At 33.9% G+C, this 26,275-nt stretch overlaps 2 protein-coding genes across 3 annotated transcripts; both read left to right on the top strand.

Annotated features, from left to right (window-relative positions):
* Positions 1-15,490: 15,490 nt before the first annotated feature.
* On the top strand, positions 15,491-18,194 carry LOC112779260 (uncharacterized). The gene has a single exon (XM_025823510.3). It carries the CDS (start codon positions 15,696-15,698, stop codon positions 17,967-17,969), a length of 2,274 nt encoding a protein of 757 aa, XP_025679295.1. The 5' UTR covers positions 15,491-15,695; the 3' UTR covers positions 17,970-18,194.
* Positions 18,195-20,818: 2,624 nt separating this feature from the next.
* On the top strand, positions 20,819-24,798 carry LOC112777535 (protein SMAX1-LIKE 3). Of its 2 annotated transcripts, none has more exons than XM_025821935.3 (3): positions 20,819-22,599; positions 22,686-22,893; positions 23,185-24,798. In XM_025821935.3, exons 1-3 carry the CDS (start codon positions 21,374-21,376, stop codon positions 24,478-24,480), a joined length of 2,730 nt encoding a protein of 909 aa, XP_025677720.1. In that variant the 5' UTR covers positions 20,819-21,373; the 3' UTR covers positions 24,481-24,798. The 2 variants fall into 2 exon arrangements, with proteins under 2 accessions (XP_025677720.1, XP_025677721.1); XM_025821936.3 differs by having other exon boundaries at positions 21,215-22,599; positions 23,188-24,798.
* Positions 24,799-26,275: the final 1,477 nt, after the last annotated feature.

Below are 26,275 nucleotides of genomic sequence, written 5' to 3'. Positions count from 1 at the left end.
ATTGATTTAATAAATGTGCATTTCAAAATAAAAAATCTTTAAATAGTCTCTGATTTTTTTCAAAGAAAAAAATAGTACAAGAGGTGTTATTATTTTAAATGTAAAATTACTTTATGCTAAAATAATATTTAAAGATATTTTTTAAACAAATTTTATGAATAAAAAAATTACTATAATATCAAATTTATATTTTCTTAACATAAAACATTTGTACTCTCATTAGTGATCCTATTTTTCTAAAATATTTTCCAAACACAATAATGGCCAGATTTTTGGAAAATTGGAGGATATTTATTGTTGCTAGTATAAGAATTCGAGGGAAAAAGAAAGAAGGTTTTGATGTTGGTATTCTTGCACTTTAACTTCCCTTGGGATTCATGGTTGCAAAACAATAATGAGTGATAGCATTTGCTTAGGTTTTCTTTCTCTGCTTTTTTATTTTCCCCTTGTTTGATTTAAACTTGTAGAAAAGTTACCTATTTGTATTATAGTAGCATGTGTGACTACTCAATTCAATTCTGAATCGAATCTTTCACTGGAAAGTATCTAAGACTGGTGTGAATGGTTCAACACAACTTGAGGCTTCAAGGAGAAGAGTTAGCTCTGCTTGGCTCTCATGTTTGCATATTCTATCTGTTTCAATTGTATTAATAATCACAATGGAACTATATGCAAGTGTTTCTGCTTTCATTTGTTTTCTCGATCTTTTTCTTTATATTTTAGCATTTTTTTTTCCCTCTTCATCCAAACAGTTAATTTAGTTGTTTGATAGTATAAAAATTCTAATACATTATGACGTCTATCTATATTTTTATCGGTAATAATTCTAGAGATCCAGAAATATTGGGAACGACTAAAGATTCATGATCACTTGTATACATGGTGATATCTAGAATGCCAATACTAAGAAATTTTTAGATATGCTATGTAGACAATGATCATGGATTTTTATTATTATTGTTTTTAGTATTTTTGGATCTCTTTAGAATTAATACGGATACTTCAAAAGAAAAAAAAAAGATATTTGTTGAATTAGCTACGAATACAAAACTCAGCATGGTAGTTTGTATAAAATATAAACAAAGAAGATTATAATAGTCATCCAAAAAGGATATTACAATACTATTATTATATTATCTCGACATCGATCTTAAATTAATTCAGAGGAAACTTATAAGACTGGTAATAAAAAGCGTGCACATATTTCAGTTTATAGGCATTCAGAACTAATTCTGTAACTATCATAAATATGTACAATGCATTGTCGCTTTTTATTTTTAATATGGAGGAAGGTGTAGGGTGTAACAGCATTATGAAGAATAGGGGTGCTTTTCCTGCATGTGGTGTTAGGAGGCTGAAATCGGACCGAACGATTTAGAACAAGGAACTCGGACGGTCCGATTAGAGGAGATATACAAAAAAATAATTTTTTTATAAAATTCGGACGGTCCGTTTTGATTTTTAAAAAAAAAACTAAAAACGGAGGGTCCGTTTTGTTTTAAAGGAAAAATAAAAAAACATTGTTAACAGAGGATCCGTTTTTAGATTTTACAAAAAAAAAAAAACAAAAAGTGTAAACGGAGAGTCCGATTTCATGTTAAATAATAAAAAAAAAAAACAAAAACTAATCGGACGGTCCGATTTGTGATCAACGAATTTTTTAACAAAGAATTCGGACGGTCCGATTTCTCCCTGTCCCACACCTGTGTCTAACACCTGTATATACCATAACCAAGCACAACTCACACACTCCTCCAATATCTAAAAAAATTAGCCATGCATTGTATACACACACAAAAATTAATTGTTTATATAAAATATATATCAAAATATAAAATATACATTAAAAATAAATTAAATAATATATTTATACACAAATATATTATAATTAATTTTCAATGTGTATATATTATTTTGAGTAGAGTTGGAGGTTTGTATATTTATATATACTTTAGATTTTGCTTAAAGAGTAAAGACTATATAAAAGAGATAATCATGATCTTCGTTTATCTATCTATTCTTATTATATAAAATTGATACTTAAATTTTTAAATTTTTTTATTTAAATTAAATAAATATATCAATTACGAAAATGTATAAAATGTGAAGTATTTATAAAAATGTATTATATAACACATCTCGAATGTTGAGAAGTTAACCCAAATTTGAGCATATCTCGACGTCTAAGACATAATTGCTAATTACGTTTCTAATTCAACTCAACTCAGCTTGAGCATGCTAAAAGTCCTTTGCTAGATAGACAACAAGGGAAACAACCTTCTAGTCCTCAGTGATATCATCAACATCAAAAATAAATTTATTTAGTTGATACCATAAAGAAGTCATCGTAGTAACAAAAGGAAAGGGTTAAGATTGTCCTTGGTAAGGAGATTTAGTAAATAAATTCTCTAACAACTAAGCCAATAAAAGAGAGTTAAAGAAGTTACCTGAAACCAAACTATTATCAATGCTCATTTACGAGCCTCTTGCCACCTTGCAGTCACAGAGTACATAGAGCAAAGATTCAGGGGATACACCACAAATGACACAACTGTCTTCCTCCGTCATATATCTTCTGGCGCATTATGTATTTGAAGGTTGTGGTAGGCTTAGAGAAGGGGGTTGAATCTATGCCTTTCTTTTTAAGTTGCTGTTATGACCTTTTAAAACAAACTTTCAATTCTGATTCTGTTTGTACTCAGCAGTGAAAATTTATGAGCAATTTATTTTTGTCTCATAAATATCAGAAAATAGAACACAGCAGAGAGAAGAAAAGCTAACACCAGCATATATCCTAGTTCGGTTGCCTTGTGTTATGCAACCTACGTCCAGTCTCCTCCACAACAATGGAGGAATTTTTCACTATAGTTAAAAGTATTACATACACCAATTTCACACTCAAGTTCTAATCTAATTTGACATTGGTTATACTAATACCTAACTATTCACTCTTAGTGCTAACCCAACTAAGAAAGGGATACCTTACAGGTACAAGATACAAGACACTTAACCAACCTAAAGAAATTAGAAAATAACTCTAGGCTTTTCTCTCAAGTGTATCACTCAACCTTTTTCCACTCATGGCTTTTACTTGAGCTTTCTCACAATGCCTTTTCTCACAAGAAATTACAGAAAGATAAACATAGAAAAGTATATCACAATCTGTAAAACATGAAGGAGATTGACTTTATCAACAGCCGTTTTGCTATGTGAAAAACCAGCTTCGCAAGCCTCTGTTTCAGTTCTTCAATCTTGGCAGAATGCTTCTTTGAAAGAGAACATTGTCCAAGTAGAGGAACTTCTAAGGGAACTCTTCACAGAATACAACTCACCAAACTCTAGTTTTCTCTCCTTAGTTCTGAATGAGCAGAAAATCTTCTTTTATCTCCTTGCATGTTGATGAGTTCATCTTCCTAGGTCAACTCCTTGAGCGCTGTGCTTCACCAACCCACAAGCTCACTTTTTCTCCTTAAACATCAGAGTAGGACCTTTGCTTCTGACTTCTCCAACTTGACCGAAAGCCATGAAGGAGTAACCGAAATTGTCTTCCTATGGTCAACCAAATCTGAACCATAGAGATGCAACTTGGTCCCTAAGAATCTCTTGTGACCGTGAATTTGTAGCAGTGAAGAACAGAGATCAACTTTTCTTTGTATCCCATTTCGGACCGAGCAAAGAGTTGGGAAGGAGAAAAGAAGCTTTGATGCATGCAAGAGGAAATGAGTTACTTTTAACCTTTTCTTAAGCTAGATTTGGTTTGAACTTGTTGAGATGACATCTGCCTTTCAAGCTTAATTTCTCTTTCTTGCTTCTTTGGTGATTTGCTTAGGGAAGAAGCTCTCTCTCTTTCTCTTTCTTACTTTTCTGAAGCTCTGATTTGACTAAGACGAAAGAGAGGGGAACGTTGCTTTGGTTAGAGCAAGATGGAGGGAATTGAAATTAAGCTGGGTTTGGTTCGGGTATTCATTTGAGCAACCTTTTTTGGCCCATCTGACTTCTTTCTTTTCTTTTCCTTGGGCTTCTATTTTTGCTTTCAGCCCACCATTCTTTTCTATTTGCTTTTCATTCCATTTGGGCTATGGAATTGGATTTTTGGCCTGCAACAATAAATAATTAGTAATATGCAAATATAATTAATCAACACTAATTATTTATTTTGCCCAAAAATAATGTTTGTCATCATTAATTAAATTAGTTAATTTCTTAACTCAACAATCTCCCCCTTGATGACAAACATATTTAATTAACCAAAAGGAATTGAAATTTAGTAAAGATGGAAAACTTTCCTTTGATTTATGTTTCTTGCTTTTATGTTGCTCCCCCTTTCTTTTTCAAGAGTAGCTCCCCCTGGATTTATGCTCTTTCTTTTTTGTTCCTGTTTACATTAAACTTACAAGAAGAGTTGTACATAATGTAACTCGACTAAAGGATACTACATGACCAGCAACACAGATTTAGCTCATTATTTTTCATATCATGTCAGCAGCAACAACAAAGTATCATGAATAATCAAGGGCTAACATTTCACAGTTGTAAAGCAAAATTTTATGCTTAATACTATCATCAGCAGCAATCAGAAATTCACAAATTAATCACAAAAAATTCAGCAGCAGTACAAGTTAATCAATTCAAATTCAAAGTCAATTCAATTCAGCAGCTATTACTCCCTTTTTTGTCATCAAGAGTGGATAATAAGCAAGAGCAACAAACCATCACCATAAATCCTGCAAGAGAGAGTTAGTGCAAAGGTTAAAGTACTAACTAAACTACTAAAAGTGTAGCAGTATTTAAAGTTATTACAGTCATCCAAGATAAAAACAGTTCAACAGTAGCAAAAGAAACATAATTCATGAGACAAAAAGAGAGCAGCAGCAGCAGTTTCCATGAGACAAATTCTAGGCATCAGATCCATTTCCCTCCGAACCAACTTCTTCTTCATCCTCAGTGGCCTGATCTTCATTCTGGTTCAGATTATCAATGAACTTCATAAATACAGTCACTCTATCCCTTGATTTTCAGAGGAAATTCTCATGTTTGCTAGCTAGTTTCCTTTGCTCCTTGCTCATAGCAATCATGTGATTAGATTGGGAGACAAACTCTTGAACAACGTCCTTAACCACAATCAGCAGAGCTGATTTCTTCCCAGTGGAGATGGAAGTACCCTCGGTAGAAGGAGCAGGAGATTCCTCTGGGACAAATTCATCATCTTCATCATCTAAGACCACCCTTTCAGATCGAGTAGGTCCCTTTTGCTGTTTCACTGCACCACCTCCCTTTAGATATGAATGTCTATTTTCATAATCCTCATTGATCAAGTCAACACCAAAATGCTCAAATATGCAAGTTAGAAACATGCCATAAGGAAGTGCTTTGTCTTTTTCACTCCTAACAGAGTCAAACATGTATCTAACCATCAAATATGCAAATGAAATTTCAGTTTTGGTGAGAAGGGCATATGAAACAAGAGTGTCAGTGTATGAAACCCTTTGATATGAACCACTTTGAGGAAGTATGATATAGTTGACTATTCGGTGCAACTGAGCACGTTCATATCCTAGGGCTTTGTGAGTGGGTGTTATGCCATCAATCAAGGAGACATGTTCACAAATACTAGCCAGAGCATCATTGTAAGAAACACCGACTCCTTCGTCCCACTTAACAGAAGCATAAGCACAAGGCCCAACATCAGTATACTTCAAGGAATCACTGATTGTTTCATTATTTAAGACTATGTCTTGACCCTTTACATAAGAATGCACACTTCCTTCATGATATGTCATATTTGCATAAAACTCTTTGACCAACAGAGGATACACAGGCTTTTTAATTTTAAAAAGGTGATTCCAATCTAAAAATTCTAAATTTTCAACAAAAGGAAAAACCTTTCTTTTTCAAGGATGGCAAATCAGTAAGAAAAGAGGGACACAAGGTGTGATACTGTATGACTCCTTCATAAAAATCATTGTTCATGGCAGATTTGAATCGAAAGGGGTTATAGTTGGAGTGAGATGTCATGAAATGGGACTTATGAGCGAAAGGATCAATGTCTGGTTCTCTAACTGATTTGAGAGGGAGACGAGTTTTACCTCTTTGTGAGCGCAGTGGAACAGACCTGGATTTAGGTTGAGTTAGCTCGGGAATAGGTTCCTCAGTCGCCTGACGTTTTCCTTTGGAGGAGCTTGGCTTTGAAGAGCCAGGTTTTGAGGAGCCCGGTTTGGGAGGTGTCGCCTTTGGCGGTGGCATCGGCTTGGCAGGGGCTGGGAATTGTGGCGTGGTCTTGGTCCGCGCCATGGGAGCAGTGCGAGGAGGAGATGTAGGAGGAGAAGGTGAGGGAGTGAAGGTAGGGTCTTGAGAGCGAGTTGATGGTCTAGGATATCCTGGAAGCTTATGGATCTTTTCACGCGGTGCTCTTTTAGCAATAACTTTCTTCCTCATTTAGTTAGATTTAGGCTTTTGAAGGAAGAGAAGTAGTAGAGTGAGTGGGAAGAAACTGAAGGATTTGAGGAGAAGTTATAGAGGGAAGAGAGGGAGTGTTGGTAATCGTACCCAAAAGAAACTTTCTCAAACCATGCAACTGCATCACCACTGATTTGACTTCAAAAGAAATGACCTCATAAAAGAAAGATTTGATTTGATTTTAAAATAAAAAAGAAATTAAATTTTGGACCAAAAATCAATAAATGAAAGCCCTTTCAAAAAAAAACACACAATTCAACAAGAATATCAACCAAACAAAAAATGTAACATTCATATTTGGGCCCAGAGGTGGTTGGATTTAAGGAAACACATAGGACCACCCATGATCTGAATTTTTGAGGTTGGCACAGTAAATTTTGCAAATGCATCATGTCCAGAACACGCTGGTTGAAGGAGACGCTCTTCACTTGCCCAGAATTGTCTCATACTTGTTTATGAGACAAAAAGCTCCAGCAAACATATTAGCAATTTTCAAACAATGAATCATAGCTCAAAATTCCAAGACTAGTTCTAAGCATGCAGAATCTGTCCTCAGACAGTGGTTTAGTGAAAATGTCTGCCAATCACTCTTCCGATTTAACAAATTGAATGCTAATATCCCATTTTTGAACATGTTCTCTTATTAAGTGAAATTTCACTTCAATATGCTTGGTTCTAGAGTGCAAAACTGGGTTTTTAGAAATATTAATGGCACTCATGTTATCACACAGTAAGGGTATATTTTCTGTATTTAATTTGTAATCGTCAAGCTGAGTTTTTAACCATAAAAGCTGAGAACAACAAAAAGAAGCAGCTATATACTCAGCCTCAGCAGTGGATAAGGCCACTGTTGGTAGCTTCTTACTTGACCAAACATTTAAGGACTTTCCAAGGAAGCAACATAAGCCTGAAGTACTCCTTCTATCAACTCTATCACCGGCAAAATCTGCATTACAATAACCAACTACAGAGAAATCATTGATCTTAGGATACCAAAGACCAAAATTGGATGTGCCATGGACATATCTAATGATCCTTTTAACTGCTGAAAGATGTGACTCTTTAGGTTTGGATTGGAACCTTGAACACAATCCAACACTTTGCACAATATCGGGTCTAGAAGAAGTTAAGTACATAAGAGAACCAATCATTCCTCTATACCTAGTCTCATCAACATCTTTCTCAGTTTCTCCCTTATCTAATTTTGAATTAGGGTGCATGGGAGTTCCCATGGGTTTGACATTTTCCATACCAAATTTCTTAACTAATTCCTTGGCATACTTTTCTTGATGAATAAAAATACCATTTTCAGTTTGTTTAATTTGTAGCCCAAGAAAAAAATTTTTACCCATCATACTCATGTCAAATTCACTTGTCATGAGTCTTCCAAATTCAGAACAAAAGGATTCATTGGTTGATCTAAAAATAATGTCATCAACATATATTTGGACTAGAATAAAAGAATCATTAGAATCCTTAATAAATAGAGTTGTGTCTGTGGTGCCTCTTTGAAAACCATTTTTCAAAAGAAAAGAGCTAAGTCTCTCATACCAAGCTCTAGGAGCTTGTCTTACACCATAGAGAGCTTTAGATAATTTGAAAATATGATTAGAATGCTCTTTATTTTCAAAACTAGGTGGCTGCTCCATATACACTTCTCTATCTATCACACCATTCAAAAATGTACATTTCACATTCATTTGATATAATTTAAAACCACAAAATGCAGCATAAGCTAAGATAAGTCTTATGGCCTCCATTCGGGCAACAGGGGCAAAGGATTCATCAAAGTCTATTCCTTATTCTTGGTCATATCCTTGTGCCACCAGCCTTACTTTGTTTCTTGCAATGCTGCCATCTTCTCCTAACTTGTACTGAAATATCCACTTGGTGTCGGTCACTTTCTTTCCACTTGGCCTTGGAACCAAAGTCCATACTTGGTTCTTCTCAAACTCAAGAAGCTCATCCTCCATTGCTTTAACACAAGAAGGGTCACTAAGGGCTTTCTTGACATTTTGAGGCTCTATTTGTGAAAGAAGGGCAATATTTGATCCTTCATTTGCCTTTCTAGTAGAAGACCGAGTTTGCACTCCATGAGAGACGTCCCCAATGACAAATTCCTCAAGATAATTCTTCAAGAATCTCCATTCACAAGGTCTGGTTGACTTGGAGGCAGATTCAGTTACCAAGGAATTCTGGGTACTGCTGGTTTCAGGATTTCCTTCAGATTCATGAGACAAAATAGAATTGTCTCTTGAATTTTTATCAATTGTAGTTTCTGATTCAGTTTGAACAGGAATTTCATTTTCTCGATTTTGCACAGTTTCAACTTCCTTTTGAGCCTGATTTCCTGCATCACATTCTTCTAAAATACTTTGCACCAAGTTAGTATCACAAAATGTAACATGTATGGACTCTTCAATAATCCTAGCATCTTGATGATAAACCCTATATGCTTTGCTTGTTGTGGAATATCCTACAAACAAGCACTCATACACCTTTGGATCAAATTTTTCCAAATTATCCTTGTTATTTAAAACAAAACATTTGTATCAAAAGATGTGCAAGTAATCTAAGTTTGGTGGGTAACCTTTCCAAAGTTCATAAGGAGATTTCTTCAAAAATTTCCTTATGATTGTTCTATTCAAAATGTGGCAAGCTGTGTTAACCGCTTCAGCCCAAAGGAATTTTGGAACATTACTCTCACAAAGCATAGCTCTTGTCATTTCTTGTATGCTTCTATTTCTTCTTTCCACAACACCATTTTGTTGTGGTGTCCTTGGACAAGAGAAGTTGTGAGATATTCCAAATTCCTCACAAAAGGATTCAAATAAATTGTTTTCAAATTCAGTTCCATGATCACTTTTTATAGAAGAGACTTTTAAATCCTTTTCATTTTGAATATTCTTGCAAAAAGGTTCAAAGGCCGAAAAGGCTTCATTTTTGTGTGCAAGAAATAAAACCCAACTAAACCTAGTATAGTCATCCACAATCACTAAACCATAATGTTTACCACCTAGGCTTTGAGTTCTTGTTGGACCAAATAAATCAATGTGTAGCAACTCAAGTGGTCTTTTAGTAGAGATGTCTTCCTTATGTTTAAAAGAACTTTTTGTTTGCTTTCCCATTTGGCAAGCATCAGATGTGATGTCTTTGTCAAATTTTATCAAAGGAAGACCTCTTACTAATTCTTTCTTTACAAGTTTGTTTATTTGAAACATACTTGCATGACCCAATCTCTTGTGCCATAACCACTTTTCAGATTCTTTAGAGTGAAAACAAGCTACATTTTGATCCTTTAGCTCATCAAGAGTAAGTCCATACACATTATTAAAATGCTTGGCAACAAAAAGCACTTCATTTGTTTTCTCATCAACAACACAGCATTCTAGCCTTTTGAAAATCACTAAATATCCTAAATCACACAGCTGACTTATGCTCAAAAGATTGTGTTTCAAGCCACATACCAAAAACACATCATCAATGAAAGTAGATTGTTCATTACCTACTTTTCCAACATCAATAATTTTACCTTTACCATCATCTCCAAAGGTCACAAAACCTCCATCATATTTGTTTAGTTTGATAAAATAAGTTGACCTTCCAGTCATGTGCCTTGAGCATCCACTATCCATGTACCACATGTCCTTTTTGTTTTGGATGCTAGGCAAATCTGCATGAAGAGTTTCAAGCAGCCTTAGGTATCCAAATTAATTTGGATCCTTTGAAGTTAATCCATCTTGGTTGCCCAAGTGCATTGAAATCACAAACAACATTGTAAATTTTATTTCCTACAACTCTCTTTTCAATGAAACATTGTGCATATGAGTGACCAAATTTCTTACAATTTACACAATGATTTTCTGATGTGTATCGCTGAAATTGAGGTGAGTTGCTTTGTTGGAAATGATAGAAAGGTTGAAATTTTCTGGTTTTTGGAGGTGCATTTCTTTTGACAAATTGATTTTTATTAAAATCATTCCTCTTTACAAAAACATTTTCACCAGAATTTTTTTGAACTTTTGGACTTTTCGAATATGAGGTTTTGTTGTAAAAAGGTGGTTTCTTGAAAGCAACCTCATTTTTCGAAATGTACCCCAAACCTGGTTTATTTGAACTAGGTTCGGCTCTTGGTGAAGGTTCAGTTTCACTTGTGTATACTTCATTAAATTTTTCTTCAAATATTGGAACATGTCCAAGACCAGATTTGATTGGTGTGAATTTAATATTTGATGAAGAAGCCACAAATTTTATAGAGGAATCATTAAAAAATGCATCTTCCTTGGCTATATAACCTAAACCAGATTTTTCAAATAATGGTCTTTGGCTTGCAAGTAATTTGTCCAAGTTACTAGAACTTTGAGCAAATTTTGCTAAGTCACCATTTAGCCTTTTAATCATATCATTTAATCTTTCTTTTTCAGCAATTAACTCATGAGAAGGATCCACAATGTGCTTTCCTTTTAGTTTTTCAAGTTCAGATTTTAGAAATCTGTGTTCTTCAATAATGTCCAAAGCACATTCAGTTTCCTTCACTTTTTCTTTTAAAAAATCATTTTCAGCTCTTAACACATCTCTTTCAGATCTGCACTCATTGTACTTGTCAAGCAGTTTTGAGGTGTTTGAAGTGAGATCATCAATAATAGCATGTAAATCATCCATAGACAAGTCAAAGTAATTTACCTCATCAAAGTTATTGTTTCCAGCCATGAGACATTCTTTGTCTTCACCTTCAGAATCTTCTTCCTCATTTGAGTCGTTCTCAAGATCCTCCCAAGCTGCCACGAACACTCTTTTCCTTTCTTTCTTGCCTTTGTCCTCCTTCTTGAGCTTTGGACAGTTTAGTTTGAAGTGTCCAGCCTCCTTGCAATGATGACAAGTCACCTTGCTTAAGTCCATCTTGTGTTCCTTTGAGCTTGAACCCTTATACTTGCCCTTGTTCTTCATCATCCTTCTAAATCTCCTAGCAAAAAATAAGAATTCATCATCTGAAATACCATCACTAGACTCACTCTTTTTTGGTTCTACTTTTGACTTAAGGGCTATTACCTTTTTCTTTGAGTCGGTGTTTGTGTATGTGGTTTCATAGGCAAGGAGTTTTCCTCTCAGCTCATCATAGGTTATGGGGCTTAGGTTGTTGCTCTCGGTTAGGACAGTGGCAGTGATTTCCCATTCTTTTGTGAGGCTTCTAAGGAGTTTTCTCACCAATGTTTGTTCTGCATAGTTTGTACCCATAGCATAAAGGTTATTGATTATGATTGAGAATCTCTCAAACGCTTCATCAATGCTTTCTCCATCCTTCATGTTGAACATATCGTACTCTTTTCGCAGCATATCAATCCTCGTTTCTTTGACTTGTTTAGTGCCTTCGTGTGTAACCTGGAGTTTTTCCCAGATTTCTTTGGCTGTCTTGCATCTAGACACCTTTCGGTACTCTTCAAAGCAGATAACACAGTGAAGAAGGTTGATTTCTTTTGCATTCAGCTCCATCTTCTTCTTATCATCTTCATTCCATTCAGCTTCTTCTTTTGGAGTCACCACTCCATAAGCACTTATTTTTGTTGGGATCTTTGGAATTTGTTGGGATCTTTGGACCGTTCACAACGATCTTCCATTTGTTGTAGTCAATGGAATGGATGAAGATCCTTATCCTTTCTTTCCAGTAGGCATAGTTCTTCCCATTGAAGAAAGGGAGCCGGTTGTTGGATTGGCCTTTAGTGAGGGTGTAGGCAACTGTGGTTGTGCCCAAGTTGTTCTCCATTGGATCTTTGCTCCAAGCTGTTAGGCTTGATTCTTGAGACCTTAGCTCTGATACCAATTGAAGGTTGTGGTAGGCTTAGAGAAGGGGGGTTGAATCTATGCCTTCCTTTTTAAGTTGCTGTTATGACCTTTTAAAACAAACTTTCAATTCTAATTCTATTTGTACTCAGCAGCGGAAATTTACGAGACAATTTATTTTTGTCTCATGAATATCAGAAAACAGAACACAGCAGAGAGAAGAAAAGCTAACACCAGCATATATCCTGGTTCGGTTGCCTTGTGCTATGCAACCTACGTCCAGTCTCCTCCACAACAATAGAGAAATTTTTCACTATAGTTAAAAGTATTACATACACCAATTTCATACTCAAGTTCTAACCTAACTTGACATTGGTTATACTAATACCTAACTATTCACTCTTAGGGCTAACCCAACTAAGAAAGGAATACCTTATAGGTACAAGATACAAGACACTTAACCAACCTAAAGAAATCAGAAAATAACTCTAGGCTTTTCTCTCAAGTGTATCACTCAGCCTTTTTCCACTCATGGCTTTTACTTGAGCTTTCTCACAATACCTTTTCTCACAAGAAATTACAGAAAGATAAACATAGAATAATACATCACAATCTGTAAAACATGAAGGAGATTGACTTTATCAACAACCTCTTTGCTATGTGAAAAACCAGCTTCGCAAGCCTCTGTTTCAGTTCTTCAATCTTGGCAGAATGCTTCTTTGAAAGAGAACATTGTCCAAGTAGAGGAACTTCTCAGGGAACTCTTCACAGAATACAACTCATCAAACTCTGATTTTCTCTCCTTAGTTCTGAATGAGCAAAAAATCTTCTTTTATCTCCTTGCATGTTGATGGGTTCATCTTCCTAGGTCAACTCCTTGAGCACTGTACTTCACCAACCCACAAGCTCACTTTTTTTCCTTAAACATCAGAGTAGGACCTTTGCTTCTGACTTCTCCAACTTGACCGAAAGCCATGAAGGAGTAACCAAAATTGTCTTCTTATGGTCAACCAAATCTGAACCATAGAGATGCAACTTGGTCCCCAAGAATCTCTTGTGACCGTGGATTTGTAGCAGTTAAGAACATAGATCAACTTTCCTTTGTATCCCATTTCGGACCGAGCAGAGAGTTGGAAAGAAGAAAATAAGCTTTGATGCATGCAAGAGGAAATGAGTTACTTTTAATCTTTTCTTAAGCTAGATTTGGTTTGAACTTGTTGAGATGACATCTGCCTTTCAAGCTTAATTTCTCTTTCTTGCTTCTTTGGTGATTTGCTTAGGGAAGAAGCTCTCTCTCTTTCTCTTTCTTACTTTTCTGAAGCTCTGATTTGACTAAGACAAAAGAAAGGGGAACGTTGCTTTGGTTAGAGCAAGATGGAGGGAATTGAAATTAAGCTAGGTTTGGTTCGGGTATTCATTTGAGCAACCCTTTTTGGCCCATCTGACTTCTTTCTTTTCTTTTCCTTGGGCTTCTATTTTTGCTTTCAGCCCACCATTCTTTTCTATTTGCTTTTCATTCCATTTGGGCTATGGAATTGGATTTTTTGCCTGCAACAATAAATAATTAGTAATATGCAAATATAATTAATCAACACTAATTATTTATTTTGCCCAAAAATAATGTTTGTCATCATTAATTAAATTAGTTAATTTCTTAACTCAACAGTATTGGTCAAAAGGGTCTGGTGCGCTACAAGCCAGCAAAAAGACCGCAGTCGTTGAGCCTCCAGCTTCCATATTTTTTAGAATAAGAAAGCATTTGAGTCATCCGCATGTCCCAAAAAGATAACACAAGCCAATTTGATCGAGAAGACACCACTCAATACCATAAGCCAATCCAAACTATCGATGCCCTAAAACGATTTAATAGAAACAAAAATATAATATCAATCCTCTCTCAGCATAGTACCAATCCGGTCATAGTCCCAGTGACTATTAATAACAAACTCGCAAATTCTCTCAGTCCACAAGTTTATGAATACCTAGAATTTATTGGTCGGTCCAGAAATTAATCTCAATATTGGATTCGACCCTCCATATGAGATTATTCTAAAAATCCTTCTAAATTCTTTGGATGCCTTGCTTTAACAACACGAAAAGTAGCCTCACGGCGTCCATATTGATTTCAAAGAACTTTAACTCAAAGATCTTCTCTATTATAGACAAGTTTCCGATCTAATTCATCAAATTTGTATTATTAAGAGTTCACACAAGTCTAAAGCCAAAATCTCCTTGCGTCTTAGGTGAACAAAGAATTTTCCACTTAAAAAGATGAGGCTTTCTAACCAAATCAACTACTCCAAACAAAATTGCGACATATGCTATCAATTTGATTACAAATACTCAAAGGCAGCTTCATAGTTTGCATTATATAAGATATGATAGTTGATAGAATCGATTAAGTAAGACTCACTCTACCTACCAAAGAAACATTACGAACTTTTCAAGAGTCAAGACGTTTCGATATTCTATCAAGAATGAATTGATACATTCAAATATATCATGATTATAAAACTAATTCATAATTTTATATTTATCTTTTTAGTAATTTTTTTATTCTCATTTATTTTTCTAAATCCAAGTAAGTTTAAATTTGGCACATCTCCTTATTATATATATTCAAATATATCATGATTATAAAATTAATTTATATTTATTTTTCATTCTTATTCGTTTTTTTAAAATTTTTCTTTAATTATTTGTAATCCAAAAAACACCATATAAAAAAATAAAATATGACAATTAAAACAAATATAAAAATAAAAGCAACATAAAAATATAATTTTATACAATTCTAATATAAAAAATTTACACTTTTTTTAAAATAAATGAATTCAAATTTTTAAATAATAAATTATATTTTAATTTATATTACATTTTAATTAAATAATTATATGAAATTATATATTAATAATTAAATAAATATTTTGTAAAATATTTTAAATATAAAACCATTTAAATTTAATATTAATTTATATATTATCTAATCAATATCTAAATAATATAATACTTATAAAAATACACTATATAATATAATTAATTAAAAAAATTTAAAAGACCAACACTTTTAATAAAATCTAATTATAAAAAAAGAGTATATAATTTTATATTATTAAATATAATCTCATATTATTAAAAATACTAATAAAAACTAATTAACTATTATAAATCACAAAATTGCCGGCACTTAATACTAACCGTAATTAATTTACCTCTCCGAGAGGTCACACTCTAGTTGAAAGAAAAAGAAAATCATATCTCGTATATATATCATTGTTGAAAAAGGGATAGAGTTTCCATTAATTAGGTAAAGCCAAAACATGAAGATGGGCCAAGTTACATGCTGATTCTGGAATATCTTGTACGCAAACATGGTTACCAAACATAACAATCATAGTAGGTAGTTAGTTACGTAGCTTCTTTCGCAAAACACAAGGCCCCTACTATCTCCTTCATGGACCATGAAACACAATCTCAAATCAATAGCTGAACATGGAAAACGTGTCTTCAACCAGAACCAGAGAATCATTCATCTTGGCAAACTTGGCCAAGTTGAAGACGCTGTCACTGTCTTCGAAACCATGCCCCACAAGAACCTTGTAACTTACAATTCCATGGTTTCGGTCTTTGCTAAAAACGGTAGGATTAGTGATGCCCGCAAACTGTTCGATAAAATGCCACACAGAAACCTGGTTTCTTGGAACACCATGATTGCTGGGTATGTTCACAACAACATGGTTGAAGAAGCCGCTCACTTGTTTGACACAATGCCTGGCAGAGATAACTTCTCATGGGCTTTGATGATAACTTGCTATTCGCGTAAGGGGATGCTCCATAAGGCTAGGGAGCTCTTTGATTTGGTTCCTGATAAGTTGGACACTGCGTGTTGGAATGCCATGATTGCAGGTTATGCGAAGAAGGGTCACTTCCGCGAGGCCGAGGAAGTGTTTGAGCGGACACCGGTAAAGGATTTGGTTTCTTACAACTCGATGTTAGCGGGGTATACCCAGAATGGTAAAATGCATCAAGCATTGCAGTTTTTTGAGAGGATGACCAACAAGAACGCAGTTTCATGGAACTTGATGATTGCTGGGTTTGTTAACTGTGGTGATCCTAGTTCTGCTTGGCAGTTGTTTGAAAAGATTCCAAATCCTAGTGCTGTTTCTTGGGTTACGATGTTGTGTGGATTTGCAAGACACGGTAAGCTTATGGAGGCTAGGAAGCTTTTTGATAGTATGCCTGATAAAAACATGGTCTCGTGGAATGCAATGATTGCAGCCTATGTCCAAGACTTGCAAATTGGTGAAGCTGTAAAGCTGTTCAAGGAAATGCCAGATAAAGATTCTGTGTCATGGACTACAATAATTAATGGGTACATTAGAGTTGGTAAGCTTAATGAGGCAAGGAAAATTTATAATCAGATGCCTTGCAAGGACATGGCAGCACAAACTGCTTTGTTGTCCGGATTAATACAGAATGGAAGAATAGATGAGGCTGGTCAAATGTTCAGTCGAATTCATGTTCGCGATGCTGTTTGTTGGAACAGCATGATTTCAGGCTATTCACAGAGTGGAAGAATGGAAGAAGCTTATAACCTATTTAGACAAATGCCCATCAAGAATGCGGTTTCGTGGAATACCATGATTTCCGGGTATGCTCAGGCAGGGAAGATGGATCGAGCAGCGGAGATCTTTCATTCCATGGAAGGAAGGAATATAATTTCTTGGAATTCTCTTATTGCAGGTTTTCTACAAAATAGCTTATACTTGGACGCTCTTAAGAGTTTTGTTATCATGGGACAGGAAGAAAAGAAACCAGATCAATCAACTTTTGCATGTGCCTTAAGCGCGTGTGCGAATCTTGCAGCATTGCAATTAGGCAAGCAGCTCCATGAATACATTCTGAAGAGTGGTTATGTAAATGATATCTTTGTTAGTAATGCCTTGATTGCCATGTATGCAAAATGTGGAAGGGTACAGAAGGCAGAACAGGTGTTCAGAGATATCTGGCGCGCAGACCTTATCTCTTGGAATTCCCTCATTTCGGGTTATGCTTTGAATGGATTAGCAAATGAGGCGTTTAAGGCCTTCGAGCAGATGTTATCAGAGGGGATTGCTCCAGATGAGTTTACCTTCATGGGTATGTTATCAACATGCAGTCATGCTGGTTTAGCTCTGAAGGGTTTGGCTTTGTTTAAATGCATGGTTGAAGAATTTAGCATTGAACCCTTGGCTGAACATTACAGCTGCCTAGTTGATTTGCTTGGCCGTGTTGGTAGGTTTGAGGAAGCCTTCAATGTAGTGAGGGGTATGAAGGTGAAAGCAAATGCTGGACTATGGGGTTCGCTGCTTGCGGCTTCTCGAGTACATAAAAACCTTGAACTCGGTAGAGTAGCAGCCAAGATGCTTTTGGAACTCGAACCTGCTAATGCCTCCAACTATGTTACTTTGTCAAACATGCTTGCAGAGGCAGGAAGATGGAAAGAGGTTGAGAGGCTAAGGGTGCTCATGAGGGAGAAACAAGCTACGAAACTTCCCGGATGCAGCTGGATTGAAATACAAAATCAAATACAATCTTTCATCTCCGACGATCCCTCAAAGTCTAGAGCTGAAAATATTCCATTTATATTGAATAGTTTAACTGAACACATTAGGGACAAATGTATATCTGATATGAATCAATCATTGGAATTTTATGATTGGAGATACCAAAGTGTTAGCCTGCCAAGAGGTTAATTAAAGTAGCAAAAAAGCCTTTTTGAATGAAATTAGAGAGAGAATTTCTAATTAGAGAGATACCAAATGTCCAAATATCCAAATGTCATGTGTTAATGCCATGTCTCTTTGAGAAGAAAATGATGCCGCAAATTTTGGTTCTGTGGCAGAAAAGTTGAAGCATACCAGAAAATAAATGAACACCCTGCAAGGTGCTATATTCACTAGAATGGTTCTCTTCAGCCATACTTTCTTCATGTATTCACCTTTTTCCATTTTTGTGATTTATGAGAATACTAAATACTTATCTACCATGAAAAGATATATGTAGCTTCAGTAAAACTAGTCTCACATAATCTCAGGTGTGAACAATACATAATTGATACTTGATGCATTTATGTTTTTAACTTGTTATCAATTAGATGAAATACTTTTCCACTGGACTATTGGAAATGATATAGACATAAAAAAGTGTGTTAACTGGATGTCCAAGATCGTACAAGTACACAAAATATTTTACCATCCAACTGGAAATGTGTTCCTCTATCAGTGATATGTCACACACATGCTATATTGTATGCATCATGCAAAGTGAGTTCTGCAGGAATTCAGGATAAAGATGCTGCTAGCTATGCTCTATTTTGGAATGTCCAAAATTTACTGTTCTCTTTCAAATTTCTAGCCACTTGTTCTCTGCTATGTAAATCAACTATCATTGAGACAAAACCTTCAAACTAGATGCTACTCTCTTAATTCTCATGACCATTCCTGAGTTTGAACTCGAATTCGACTTAATGAAAGACTTACAAATCCTCCATCTATGTCAAGTTTCTGCTGCAAATTTATTAAGTTTTAACTGTAACAAAAGGGTCAAAATGACTCTCACAATGTAAAACACAATTAACTAACTTGGATTGGTCTAATAGTTAGCTCACTAGTCCGCTTAAACAAGGATTGAGAGTTCAAATCTTACTTTATATATGTAGCAACCTGTTGATTAACAGTAAATCCTTAAATAGAACTCAAATTCACGGCGAATTATCTTGGTCTGTTGGGCTGAACGATACCGTGAAAACTAAAAACAAAATGTAAAACGAGATTTTCTTTTTTCTTTTTTGGTATGAAAATGGAAGGAGTATTTAATTGAAGCATAATTGGGCTGTTAGAAATGTGGGCCTCAAAGCCAATCCAATTTATACAGCCACTGTCATAGTGACATTCAGATTGCAGAGCTTCCACCAATGAAAAGGTTCGACCAAACAGTATAAATGTGACCCAAAAAAAAAAACAGAAACACTATTTTCTTTATAATGCTCGTTTATATTATATTTTCAACTAAAAAATTATGTCCTTATTTAAAAATATTAAATTTTATAGAGAAAGACAGAAAGTAACAGATACAAGGTGCCTTCTAGTTTGTTAGATCGCAGGATTAATTTTGCGGACATATAATTCAATAATCCAAGTAAAAGAAATTTTAAGGAGATCATAAATTTAAACTAGGATCTATCTTTTTATTTTTGGTTCAGAAAAAAAAGAAGAGTTATACGTAATATTTTTTCACCTCGTATACCCTTCTATACCCTAAACTCTTCTACCTCACTTTTTCCCTTTTTTTTTTCTTTTTTTTTTCTTAGATATAGTTGCCTTCTACCTTACTTAAAGAGAAATTTTTGTATAAAGATCGAGGGAGGATGCCATTGTTATTCTTTTTTTTTTTTTTCCTTAAAGAAAAATGGTTCAGTTACAAAAATAGAAGTGCTTTATTAAAAGCGTAAAAGGTTCAAATTCGATTATTTATGTTTGCTACCTAGTTAAAAATATATTCCGAAAATTTTAAATTTTTTTTTATCAAAAATAAAATCGGAGAATGCCAATAAAAGGCACATTTTCTATTATCATCAAGTCACAGCATTACTAAACTCCCAACAAATTTTATTTTTCCGTAAAATAAAAAAAAAACCAACAATTCAATGATCAATTCATGTTATGTTACCCTCAAAATTTATCAGGCAACAGAAAATCATGATTTAGACTCTGATCATTAAAATGTTGAAAGAAAGACAACTTTTTTGGGGGCATGAATAAGTAAACTTCTACATTTGCTTAAACAGATTAATGGAGTGATTACTAGATTAATCCAACTTAGTTATTCGAATAGTATTGTTAATAATGAAACAATTTGACACATTTTGAGAGATAGACCGTTAATGTTTAGTTATGTTATTTTTAGCAACTGACACTTTTTTTATTAATTTATCTTTCTTTATTTAGTATCACTAATTAAAGTAAATAAATTCTTTTTCAATGGATTTATTACTCATCTAATTACTCACTTAATGATAAATAAAGTTTGAAACTTTGAATTGACACTTCCTTATTTAATATGTATAATAATTTATTTATTATATAAATTCACTTTTAATGTTGATGAACACTAGATGAAAAATGAGGAAAATAAGGAAAACTTGAAAAAAAATCAAGAAAATAATGTTGTAAAGAGAAACTATAGAGTTCACAATGAATGCAAACACAAAAATTAATATCTTTCTTACAAATAAACATATTATATTTATCTCTTCATACAATGATGTATCTACCAAAAGTTTTATAATGTATACATTATATTTATTTTTAACCACAAAACTATTGTTATTGTATTTTCTACTATATATTTTTATGATTAATATGAATAGAAAAGAAGAAAAAAAATATATACACTAGAAAAACATTGAAGAAGTTACTAATTTTGAGTGAGAATTGTGTGATTCATTATTCCATCAATCATTCAAGGAATTATTCCCTATTGGGACCCTCATTCACTCCCTCGAGAAGAGTTAAAAGGAAAAGTCTTAAAACTTACAAAAACCAAACCACAGTCATTCACTTCACTCAACAAACACAAACACAAACACAGTATCCATAGTTTCCTGTCCATTCAAACAGACAGACAGTCCTCTCTCTCTCTCTTTCTCTCTTTTTTCTCTTCCCTTCTTTCCCTCCCTTTTCCCTTTTATCCACTTTCTCTTTTTCTCTCTCTCTCTCTTTTTCCCATCATCAAGGTTTTTAAGGAGCTTATTCTTAACAAAAGTGGTTTATTCCATTATTATTTATTATTATTCAAATTCTTTTATATAGTTCCCACAAATAACACTGACCATAAGCTTTTGATAATCCACATTCCTTTACATCTAACAATCAATAGAGAAAGATAAAGCAATCAAATCCCACTTTCATACAAAAAGCCAAAACTTCCCCTCACTAACAAGAAAGGCACAAAACCCTCACAATATATATCTATCCATCTTGCACCCTCTCTTCATAATAATACAAATGAAAAAACCCCATTAACACTTCTTCTCTAAGATAGTTCAAAATTCTTCTAAACTTTTTTATTTACTATCACTTCTTGCCAGCAAAGAGATATGAGAGGAGGAATATGCAGTATTCAGCTTCAGGCTCTCACGCCTGAAGCTGCAACTGTTGTCAAGCAGGCGGTTAGTCTCGCGACGAGGAGGGGCCACGCACAAGTGACTCCTCTTCACGTTGCGAGCGCCATGCTGGCTGCATCTGCAGGCCTTCTAAGGAAGGCTTGCCTTCAGTGCCACTCGCACCCGCTTCAGTGCAAGGCGTTGGAGCTCTGCTTCAACGTTGCACTGAACCGATTGCCGGCGTCCACTCAAAGCCCACTATTGGCACCTCATCACCAGTACTCTTCGACGCCGTCGCTGTCCAACGCGCTGGTGGCGGCGTTCAAGCGCGCGCAGGCTCACCAGCGCCGCGGATCCATTGAGAACCAACAGCAGCAACAACAACACATCTTGGCTTTGAAGATTGAGGTGGAGCAACTCATAATCTCAATCCTTGATGACCCTAGCGTTAGTAGGGTCATGAGAGAAGCTGGTTTCTCAAGCACAGTTATCAAAGCTAGGGTTGAACAAGCTCTTTCAATGGAAGTTTCTTCACAGAAAGAGTCCAAGGAAACCAGCATAAGGCCTCATCAGCAACAACAAGTTGTTCTTGGTAATGGAAGCAATAACAACAATGTGTCACCATCTTCTAGACCTTTTGGTCAATTATTCATGAAAAATGATGATGATGAGGTGGTTAGTGTGTTGAATGAGTTGGTGAAGAGAAGAAGGAACACAGTGATAGTGGGAGAGAGTTTAAGCAATGTTGAAGGAGTGGCCAAGGGAGTGATGGAGAAATTTGAGGTTGGGAATGTTCCAATGGAGTTAAGGTATGTTCAATTTGTGAGCCTTCCTTTGATGTTTTTCAGGAACATTTCCAAAGAAGAGGTTGAAAACAAGATGATGGAGATTAGGAGCCTTGTGAGGAGCTATGTTGGGAGAGGGCTTATTCTTTACTTGGGTGACCTCAAATGGTTGTTTGACTTTTGGTCAACCTTTTGTTCTGATGAATCTTCAAAGAACTTGTATTGTTCTTTGGAGCATATGGTTATGGAGATGAAGAAATTGGTGTGTGAGAATAATAATGCTAGTACTCCTAGTAGGGTTTGCCTTTTGGGGATTTCAAGCTTTAAGACTTACATGAAGTGTAAGATTTCTCATCCTTCTTTGGAATCTATTTGGGAGCTTCATCCTTTCACTATTCCTGTTGGAAGCCTTAGCCTAACTTTAAACTTTGACAGGTAAATTATATTCTTTATATTTTCTTATTATTATTTTTATTTTGTTTGTTGTAATTAATGCATGGTTGTTGTTTTAATTATTACAGTGATTTTCAAGGTCAAGAGAGAAACAATGCATTATTCAAGAACCTAACTTGCTGTAGAGATTGTTCACTAAATTTTGAAAAAGAAGCTCAGAGCATAACCAATAATGTGAGCAGAAAAGTTAGCAGTGTTACTACTACTACTACCACCTTGCCAACATGGCTCCAAAATTGCAAAAAAGAAGACAAAATTCTCATAATAGAAGATGAGGTTTGTATATACCTTTTGCTACTTGATTTTTAGATTCAAAAAGTGAACAAATATTATTATATATAAAAAGAATAATATAAAATATTTTATTTTTTTTTTATATGAATTTGATTTTAATATATTTTAAGTATAAATAAAAAGTAATTTTATATATGTATCTAAAAAAACTAATATTATTGATTTACTATGTAAAATATATTTTATATTTTTAATATATTAAAATTAAATTTTTTTTATATTTATGAAAAAACAATTTTTGATTCTCTTTTGTTATATTCATTATTTATGCAGCAGGAAAATACAATAAGACTTAAGGAAGTGTGCAAGAAATGGAACTCATTTTGCAATTCAGTTCACAACAACAACAACAGACAGATTTCATCATCAATTCATGAAAAACCAGTTTTGTTTGGTTCATCAACTCCATCATCTCCAACTTCTGTTTCATCATCACATGAATTATTAGCAAAATCTAACAACATTCATCATCACCAAAGCCAGCACCTAATAAACTGGCCAATCATAAGCATTTCCACTGAGGAAAAAGTAGAACCAATCAGAGAATGTGAGTTACTATACACTGAAAATGGCAGTGATGAAAATTGTTGCTATGATGGCAACAACCTCATAATGTTCATGCCAGATCATAGAGAAGACAATAACAATGACAATGACAATAATGCCCTCCACCCTAAACCAGATCTCTTGTCAAATCCAAACTCAAGTCCAAACTCAGCTTCTTCAAGTGAAGCAGTTGAAGGCTTAGACAGCACTCAGATGTTCAAAGAACTCAATGCTGAGAATCTCAAGATTCTCTCTGATGCATTGGACAGAAAAGTTCTTCATCTTCAACTTCCACAACACAACAAAGGCAAGATTGTTCATGAGATTGCAAGCACCATCCTTCAATGCAGATCAGGAATGATGAGCAACAAAAACAGATTGGTGAAGAGAGAAGAAGAGAAGCAAGAGACTTGGATGGTGTTCTTGGGTTTGGATCATTCTTCAAATCAAGCCAAGGAGAGTGTCTCAAAGGAGATAGCTAAGGCTGTGTTTGGATCTTATGCTAACTTTGTAACAATTTCCATGAGCAATTTCCTTACTGATGTTACTGATGAATCCAAACACTGCAATAAGAAGAAGAGGCCAAGGAATGAGTTTGGAAGCAGTTATCTTCAGAGGTTTGGTGAGGCAGTTAATGAGAATCCTCATAGAGTGTTCTTCATGGAAGATTTGGATCAAGTTGATAACTTTTCCCAAAAGGGTATCAAGAAAGCCATTGAGAGTGGTAGTTTGATGCTTCCTGGTTGTGAATCTGTTCCTCTCAAGGATGCCATTGTCATTTTCAGCTGTGAAAGTTTCTTCAGTTCTTCTTCATCATCAAAACCTTCTTCTGATGAATGCAAAGGCAAAGGGAAAGAGAATGGTGATGATGATGATAACAAGATGGAGGAGAAAAGTTCCATGAGCCTTTGTTTGGATCTGAATATAGCCATTGAAGATGATGCTTCTAGAGGTGGAGACATTATTGGTATCTTAGAGTTAGTTGATAAGCAAATTAATTTTAGTGCACAAGAATTATCATGATATCATAGGATAATAATAATGCATGAAAATAATAATTAAACATTATTATCATCCTATGACAAATTTGGGTGTTACCTTTTTTTTTCTTGTTTTATTATGTTTTTCAGTTACACAGATTTTGTGGGGCAAAAAAAAAAAAAAAAGAAAAGGTGATTTGCACTTAGCTTGTTTAGTTAGAGATAGATACAACTTATGTAGTATTTCAAGCTTTGTTATGGGGAAATGGTATATTTAGCAATGAGTCTCTCTGTGTATGTATGTGTATATGTTGATGTACTTCAATCTTTTTGAATTAATGCAAACTTTAATTTAATTTAATTAGTATGCTCCTGAGTATGATGATTAGTTAATTAATTATTATTATTACCTACTTTAGACTAAGCAAGTTTCTTCATCTTTTTTTATCATATGATGATCCATTCATTATTATTGAGAAGTGTATATATTATGCAATATATAGTAAAGAACATTAAATATTAAAGGGAGAAAACAAAAGCAGAAGAAATTGATAGATGTGGCACTTCTCTATACCATCAGTCTATCATTCATGTCCTTTATTTTGATATGAATTTTATTATACGACAAAAGATTGCATTGTGTTATTGAAAACAAATTAAAATTCTAATAAAACTCCAGGGCCAATTTTTTGGTGCTGATTTTGGTGTCGAACTTGCCTAATTTTTTTTTAGATAAGTTTTCAATATTTTAAAATTATTTCTTTTTATATTATTAAAATTATATAATAACTTTTAACTATTTTTAATAAATTAGATATCAAAATTTAGACACCAAATTCATCACTAAAACTCCAGTCCTTACAAATTTCATCACATATTCACATGCATGCATATGACAGTGTACTAAATATTTCCCCCACTATAATGTTTGCTGAAAGTGATGTTATTAATTAATATTTAAAATGGTATGTGCATAAAAATTATAAAAAATAAAAGAAGAATAAAAAAGAATCTATATATGTTGAAGTAGAGACCCTAAAATTTGAAATTTAAAAAGTAAATAATAGATACAAAATATGATCATTTGAATATTTAAACGTCAAGAACAAATTGTTAATGTAATTAATTATAGGAGTAAAATTTTTATATTACTTTTCAGTATAATAATAATAATAATAATAATAATAATAATAATAATAATAATAATAATTAATACAATTTATTACATATACATCAAAAAATAATTATTTATATAAAATATATTACTATATATATTTATATAGTGACTGTTCTTTACCGTGCAACTAGTATTTTTTTTTTTTTTTAGTTGATAATAGTATATAGTAGGAAATGTATATAACAGTTTTTCAAATTAGATGCATGTGCGACAATTTTTGTGTTTGTATTTTGGTTCAGAAAAGTAAGTGTAAAAATTTGCAGGCCTTATTAGGTGATAGCTTGTGTTGGATGATAAAACAGGATTTTCGCAGAAACACATGCATGCTTGGCATTCATAAAACTTCTTTGTCAGCATAACGTATAGTACTATTCTTACAGCTTTAGTCATATATACATAGCTAGTACGTTTATATATAAGATACATCTCTTTCAAAAAAAAAAAAGTTTTGATTGTCTTATATGTTATTAACATTGTCATATGAAAATTAAAAATAATCTATTTATCTAATTAATTAAGAATATTTGTTGAAATATAAAATACATATTAAAATTAAATTAAATATTATATAAATATTCATGGCTATTTTAGTGATTATTTTTAATGTGTAAATACTATTTTTAAAATTTTAAACCCGAAACATTATGTATGTTAGGATTCA

This window comes from Arachis hypogaea, chromosome 19 (assembly GCF_003086295.3).
Source record: "Arachis hypogaea cultivar Tifrunner chromosome 19, arahy.Tifrunner.gnm2.J5K5, whole genome shotgun sequence".
NCBI lineage: Eukaryota > Viridiplantae > Streptophyta > Magnoliopsida > Fabales > Fabaceae > Arachis > Arachis hypogaea.
This window is presented reverse-complemented; position numbering and strand designations above follow the sequence as displayed.

What these genes read in the sequence shown, in the direction of transcription:
- LOC112777535 (XM_025821935.3), top strand. Translation starts at nt 21,374, where the DNA reads ATGAGAGGAGGAATATGCAGTATTCAGCTTCAGGCTCTCACGCCTGAA. An exon ending in CTAACTTTAAACTTTGACAG is followed by an intron (nt 22,600 to 22,685) that starts GTAAATTATATT and finishes TAATTATTACAG; the next exon opens with TGATTTTCAAGGTCAAGAGA. An exon ending in TTCTCATAATAGAAGATGAG is followed by an intron (nt 22,894 to 23,184) that starts GTTTGTATATAC and finishes TTATTTATGCAG; the next exon opens with CAGGAAAATACAATAAGACT.
- LOC112779260 (XM_025823510.3), top strand. Translation starts at nt 15,696, where the DNA reads ATGAAACACAATCTCAAATCAATAGCTGAACATGGAAAACGTGTCTTC.